At 33.9% G+C, this 7809-nt stretch overlaps 1 protein-coding gene across 1 annotated transcript; it reads right to left on the reverse strand.

Annotated features, from left to right (window-relative positions):
• Positions 1–1537: 1537 nt before the first annotated feature.
• Positions 1538–7242, reverse strand: LOC126977998 (28S rRNA (cytosine-C(5))-methyltransferase). The gene is made up of 6 exons (XM_050827046.1): positions 6977–7242; positions 6647–6902; positions 5378–5637; positions 4150–4263; positions 3280–3454; positions 1538–2893 (listed from the first exon to the last, which is right to left on the reverse strand). The coding sequence occupies exons 1-6, from the start codon at positions 7097–7099 to the stop codon at positions 1569–1571; spliced, it is 2253 nt and encodes a 750-aa protein (XP_050683003.1). The 5' UTR covers positions 7100–7242; the 3' UTR covers positions 1538–1568.
• Between the last annotated feature and the right edge of the window lie 567 nt (positions 7243–7809).

Raw genomic sequence — 7809 nt, forward strand, 5'->3', positions numbered from 1 at the left:
GGTAACCTAATGTAGTATATTGCAATCATTTGTCATTTGTTTTTGTGAATTGGCGGCAAATCTTAAGCTCTTGTTACACGTGAAAATGAACCTAACGCGAGAAAATTTTCGGTCAATGATTTATTATGACTTTCGTTATGGGCTTACTCAACAACAAAGCTACGATAGGCTGCGATTAGCATTTCTTAATGAAGCTCCATCTCGTACCACTATTTACAATTGGTTTGACGAGTTTAGGTAAGCGTGGACGTAGCAATCTCAATGATGATCCGCGTGAGGGACGTACTTTAACAGCAACTACTGAAGATAACATCAGTGCTGTGCGAGTGCGACGCATGATAGAGGAAGATAAGAGACCTATCAACAGTTTTATTAATATAAGACTGGGCAAACGGGCAAGAGGCTCACGGGATGGGGAGAGGTGAGGCAACCGCCCATGGACATCCGCAACAACAGGTGTGTCAAGAAATGCGTTGCCGGCCTTTAAGTTGGGAAGTATGCTTTTTTCATGAAGGTCGTATCTGTTCGGGAAAGCCGCAGCCGGTAATTGATTCCACAAAGTGGCTGTGCGAGGCAAGAAATTTCTAATGAAACGCGCGGTTGTGGAATGCCAGACGTCTACGTGGTGCGGGTGGTAATTTGCACCTAATATCCGGTGGTGGAATTCGGCCGCTGGAATCAAACCGAACAGCTTCTCTGAGCACTCCCCGTGATAAATGCGGTAGAAGATGCAGAGAGAGCCCATATCTCTACCCAATGACAAAGAATAAAGCCGAACGGAGATGGCTTGATCGTCGATGATTCGAACCGCTCTTCGTTGTATGCGGTCAACTGGGGAGCACCCGCCCAGAGGTGGGAACAGTACTCCATGTGAGGTAAAGAAAGGAAGAAGTCAAGGAAAAAAGATTGCCTCATTCTTTGGTCGGAAAGGTCATTTCGCGACAATTGTGCTAGAAGATGGAAGGACAGTTACTGCAGACTGGTATGTCAATCGCTGTTTGCCTGTTTTCTTGGAAAAAAATCAACAGCAGCGCCCTCGAAGCAGGATCCTCCTTCACCACGACAATGCTTCAGCGCACTCCGCAAAACGGACTGTTGAATATTTGACTATGGTGGGTGTCGAGACAATGAGTCATCTGCCATACAGTCCTGACCTGGCGCCCTGTGACTTTTATTTATTCGCAAGAACTAAAGATAAAATTCGAGGTATTCGTTTTACGAGCCCTAAATATGCGGTGAAAGCGTACGAAAATGCCATAGAAGAGACACGTAAGGAAGAATGGGCCCACTGCTTTGCTCAGTGGTTCCATCGAATGCGACGATGTGTAGAGAGGAACGGAGATCACTTCAAAAAACAATAAAAGCATTGGCAACTTGGGTACATTAAGCCGTTTTTCATTTTCTAAACATTTTCAGTGTTACCTAGGTAACATTTGTAAAATTATATATAGATACCGTTTCTTTTCTTGAGGTAGGTGTTGAGCTATTATGGATGTTGACATGTTTGAAATTATATAATTATAAAATTGACAACAAGTATTTTTCAAAAATATTTATTGATTAAAACATTAAGAAATGTTCTTAGATGTTTTCTTCTTTTTTGATTTTTTATGGCAATCTACTACAAAATCTTCAATTATCTCTGAATCTTTAGATTTCCTCTTCTTTTTATTCGACGATTGCTCGTCTTTTTCAAAGTCTACTGCGTTAAGATTTTGTGAATCGTCATGTAGAATTAATTCTACATTATTTGTTAATTCTTTACTTTTCTTCTTTTTCTTCTTGCTATGGATCGTTTCATTGGTCTTGTCGTAATCGATTTGATTATTTACGTCTGCACTTTCAATTAATACTTCCATACCACTTGAGTCATTTTCTTTCAAAAAATCTTTTGATTTATTCCTTTTTTTACTTGAAGACTTACGCTCAATTTCGCAATTAATAACTGTGTCATCAATTAAGTTACCCCCATCTTGTCGAGTAATATGGTCACTATTATGACCAACATTTTCTGATTCTGCTTTACTACTTTTATTCTTTTTCTTTTTCTTCTTGTTTAAGTTTGGTTCAGATTCTGTTTCTAAAATTACAATATCAACTTTCTTCAATTTAGTTTGCTTTTTTTCATTTGAATTTTCGATTACTTCTTCTGCAATAATTACATCTTGATCACTCACCATTTCACCGTCTTGTATACGTTTTTTTTTCTTTTTTGTTTTTCTTTTTTGAGTATTACCATCACTTTCAACTGATATGCCACTGCATTCTATAGTTTCCGCCATACTATTACTTTCCTGTATATCTTCTAGGATAGCCTTTTTCTTTTTAACTTTAATTACATTTTGACATACCTCGCTCTCTTCTTGTATCGTATCAGTACAAACATCGGTAGTCATTTTCTTCCTTTTCTTTCCTTTCGTTTTACTATTTTGTTCACAATGATTAGATATTTCAGTATCATTTAATGATTCAATCTTATTCTGAGATAGTAATGAATTTTTTTCTGTTTGCTCTTTCCTTTTCAATTCCTGACTTTCTTGTTGCTTGCTGTCTCTTTCTAATACAGCCAGGAAAAAACCTGTAGTCAGATCTGAATCTGGACGCGAATACAAACACCTTGTTCCTATCTCACCATACATTCCAGATCCAAAATTATTCCACTGATCTTTTAACATCTCTTTTACATTCAACACTTTCCACTTAGCTCTTGATTGTTTCACTACATTTGATATAACTCTCTCATTCTCTTGGGGAAACAAAGAGCATGTACTGTACACAATCTTTTTGGCATTCGGAAAAGAGTTCATGGCGTGTTTTAAAAATTTCTCTTGAAGTGAAGTTAGTCTGGCAAGTCTGACATCATCTACATAACTGTGCACAGATAGTTGCATACCTATAAAAAAGAAAAACACAGTGTAAAGTATAAGGAAATTGAAAAAGCGATCAAAGAACTAAAGTCGATATTCGTCAAATTATTTATATTGTAGGTATGCTAAACACTACTGACAATGAGATTTAAAATTAGTGAATCCGATTGGCCACGGTTGGTGATCAAATTTAAAGTATCCGCAGTGATTCATAATGCGCACGACTTTCCCATTCGGAGCAGCCTCTACGTATTCATCGCTTCCTACAGTTATTCATCCTCATTCATTATGGACCACACCACATTGAATGATTTTATAATCAAAATAACTCAAGACAAATATTTTTTATTTGTATTCAATTAAATCTAAGACTTAACATTAATTTTATGAGTGTATTATGAAGATGTGGTACCTGATCCCGAGCAGCTTGGATCCAATACTATATATTCAACATCATCACATTCCCCTCTCTTGATGTCCAATGTATCTCTATGCATGGTTGTCACACATTTTGACTCAGTTCGTTCTACGAAATCGCAGAGTGTTTTATATCTTTCTTCGTTTCTTTCAACCGCATATATTTTACCCTGTAAAATGTCATTATATATATTTAGTTTAGTTTAGCACGGATGCAAGCACGTAATCTATTTAGCGTTCACTTTCGGCAGTTACTATCGATGGATATAAAACGGACTTCAAAAAAAGGAGATGAGTCTTTACCCATCTCAATTTTTTTTGTATGTTTGTTACCTCATAACTCTGCCATTGATGGACCGATTTGAAATGATTTTTCCTTTTGAAAAGGTAATCTTCCAGAATGGTACAATGTGTTCTGGCGAATTTAGGGATCATTAGCATTGTAATGGGAAAAGCTTTGAAATCTATTTCAAAATCTTCAGCGATCGACAATTTCGCGGTCACCAAGAAAAAAATTGTTGTCGCAAAGAAAAATTGGCTTTGAAAAAACTGGGGCTATAAATAGAGTAAGACAATACTTTAAGCCAGTCCACAAACACAAATGCGTTTTGTTTTCTAAAAAGCCGGAAATGCTTCTATGGGTAGTGTTGCAGGAGAATGTGGACTGCGGTGATCACTTAAGATCAAGTGACCCGTTCGATCGCTTATATTCCTCTTGAAAGAAAGTCTTATAACAATTCTTTTGTATTAACCCCCACGCGTTATTTTGATTCATGATTTTTGTTTGTTATTTTTTACTAAGATGCCTGACTCCATCCCTTCGAGCGCAGAATTATTAAGAGCACGGCGTGTGATAATGTGTTACCTGATTTCTGATGAATGCTGCTAATTGTGTTGTTTTGTTGCCAGGGGCTGCGCACATGTCCATTATGACACTTCCTTGAGGTGGCGCCAATAATTGAACTGGTAAAGCTGTTGCCTGTCACATAAACTTTATGTTAATACTTAAAACTGTTTTTATCCAATATTTTGTATAAATGACTATGTAATTTAAAGTTTTTTTTCTACTTCAATAAACAACAACTTTATCAGTTTCAGGCAACATTTTTCGAATTAATTCGTAAGAATTGCCCGATTTACCAATCGTACCTACACTGGGAAACATTTTGAATAAGCTATGAATTGTTAACTGTGTTACTGTAGATGAAGCCACAACTTGAGATTTGAGCAAATATAATAAGAATGATCATGCAGGTATTAAATGGTTGGATTGGTGGTAACTCCCGTTGGGTTATCCAAAGGTGGGCGCATGGGCAATGCGGGATTCGTCGATATTAATAATTTACAAAAGATATAGACATACTTTTATAGAAATTAGCTAGCCCCAAACTAGATGTACCATGTGCTATGGGTGCAAGACAACAATATATTTAATTTGATATACATATATAAATTCATATAAACATCCATGACTCAAAAATTAGCATCCATATTAATCATGAAATGTTTGCAACTACCGCAATTCGAACCCAGAACTTCTAGCTCAGTAGAAAAGGTCACTACCATTGTTGTCTTAGCCCATAGATATTAGTATAAAATTAAATTTGATCACTTAATTTAAAATATTATTTTGAGGTTTTTTTAAATCATCAATAGCAGAGAAAAATTCCTTCTCTAATAGTTTAATATGAATTTGGTCATCTGACTCTCGACTTCTTTGACATTGTAAAAAACACATGTTATAATGTTATTCCTTTTAGCTTACTGCACTTCTTCTTCTTTGTGTAAGATTTTTAGAATGCCAAACCTTACACTACCCCATGCTTGACACCATTTCTAAATTTAGATCTAAAGTTTTCTCAGCACATAGTATACACTACTAAATTACCCAAAAAATGGGCTATGTAATTTTTTTATTCACATAAATTATGATTTTTTACAAATTTACAAAACTATTGTTTGTCATATTGTCAGAATTTACTAATGATTGAATTCCTACCACACAGAATATATCCAATTAAAAAAAACATGCACCCCCAACATAAAGAATAGAACTTTGAAAAAACATAGAATAAAATTAAAAATACACTAACCTTGTCTTGTAATATAATTTTATTTTCTAAATACAAGTCATAATCATGGAATTTTGTACTTGGATGAAAAACAAACATAGTCTTTACATGATAGTCCTGTGTGAAATCATATTCTGTTAATGTTTTTATCTGACTCAAGTAATCATCATAGGGTCCGGAGGTACACCTGATGAATCTGAACCCTTCATCTTGAAAAGCACTTATTGCATCAGAGGTTGTTAGAAGATTTGTATTTATTCTCACATAACGAGGCCGGCGAACTAAAATAATTATTCACCTTAGTCATTACTGAATTTGAATATTTCATGCACAACATAATAGTACATTCGTGTATTAATTATAATATGTACCTAGCGCAGCAGAAAGAATACTATCTGGAATTGTCACAACTAGCTAGGTCGATTTTTGTCTGATATAGCCTTAACAATAATAGAAGAAATATATGTATGAGTGCATCAACAAAGCACAAGTCTTAAGTTTCACTCATTTTTTATCATTAGTAAGAAAAGTGAGTATTAATATACAGAAAAAAGATAAGTATCCAATCTTTTTGAATTATCTTGAGTGTAAATTCAGTTAATATTTGTCTTCAATCAATTCCTGCTCATTATCAATCAATCAAATCATGCTCAGGAGATGTTGACTCACCAAATTCTGGCACGAGACTTTCTGCCAGAGTTTTCACTCAAGATAACTCAAAAAGATTGGCTTATTATGGATTTCCAAAAAATAATAGCTCATTCAATTTTCAAAAAGATGAGAGATATTTAATAAAACAATATTATGCTCTTTTACTTATTTTATTTAGACAGTACATTAATCTAATCTTCTAAGCCAACTGTAATACTGGAACTCTTTGGAATGTGACAGATTTAATCTTGCTTAGTATTTAATGAAGTCTTTTTAGATATGTTTATAGGTGTATATTCATGTTGATCTATTTCATTTCCATGCTCATCATATTCTTTTTCATGGTATGCTTTATATGCATATAAAACTATAATAAAATTGACAACTACCACAGCAGAAACCACAGACCACACCGTCCGAATAAATGGATCAACAGGATAATATTCGGTGAATATATGTTTCACACCAAAAAATGCCACAAAAGGCAGTGAGAACATAGCAATACTATAGAGGAAAAGATTTGCTATAACATATGCTGCCATTTTTGTTTGGTTTGTTATTAATGGAGCTGGGCCAGTATTTTCAGCCATTGTTGATATTTATTTCAGGTTATATCTGAAAAAATTAAATAATTATTACCTTCAGGTTTCACTTCAACTTGTGGTTGGCGGGGAATATTCTCAAACTGTTCTCTATAACTAAGTATTGTTTTCTCAGGTTTACTACCGCCTGGAAGCTCTTTTTTGCCAAACAATAATTCAGTAGTGATAACTTTAGCCAACCATTGGTCTAGGCGAGGTTCTTTTTCTAATAGACCAGTTGTTTCGAAGAGTTTATTAATTTCAGCATCATGTTTAATAGTTTCAGTAACTAACGCATATATAACGTTTGTTCTCTGCAAGATATGCAAATCAAATGTCAATTGTTGGTTAGTAAACATATACTAAGTTTCTAAATATTTTTACTTACAAAATGCCGAAGTTTATTATCATACAAAAGATTTTTTACTCCTCCACCTTCTGTTATTACTTTTTTTACTATACTTGCAGCAATTTTAAAGTTTCTAGGAACTTTTACTGAATGTTCAAACATAATAATATGTTTAAAGATTTAGAGAAACATAATTCAACTTCTATAGATTTCAAAAAATTGCTGATAAAACAAAAGAAAATGCACTATAATTAATAATATGTAACAATTAAATGGCTTTAGGGCACAGAAAATTAAATCTAAAATATATAACCTCAAAACACTCAGATGATAGATCGCTTGTAGCAGGGCCTTTTTAGCTACCTATGTCCTATGCACAGTTATATGTTATGTCATTTATGTCAGTTATGTACTAAAAGTTATGACACGTCTTTACTTTATGACAATCATATGAGTGCATATAAATATATTATAATTTATTTTAATTATATAAGTTAATATCATTAAATAAATTCGAAAGAGAATGTATATTATATAATATGAATAAATAACTGCAAATAACAGACTAAATAGCCGATGACCTGTATAGTCGAGTGGTTAGCGATCTTACCTACTAAGCTAGAGGTCCCGGGTTCGAATCCCGGTAGGTGCAAGCATTTTTAAGTATGATGAATATAGATGTTTGTTTCAGAGTCATGGATGTTTGAATGTATTTATGTATGTTTATATGAATATATGTATGTTTAAGTATTTTGTATTAAATATATCATTGTCTTGTAACCCATAACACAGGCTATTTAAGCTTAACTTGGGGCAAGATAATTTGTGTAAAAAGTGTGACAATATTATTATTATTATTCAAATAGGAGATA

This window comes from Leptidea sinapis, chromosome 1 (assembly GCF_905404315.1).
Source record: "Leptidea sinapis chromosome 1, ilLepSina1.1, whole genome shotgun sequence".
Taxonomy (NCBI): Eukaryota; Metazoa; Arthropoda; class Insecta; order Lepidoptera; family Pieridae; genus Leptidea; species Leptidea sinapis.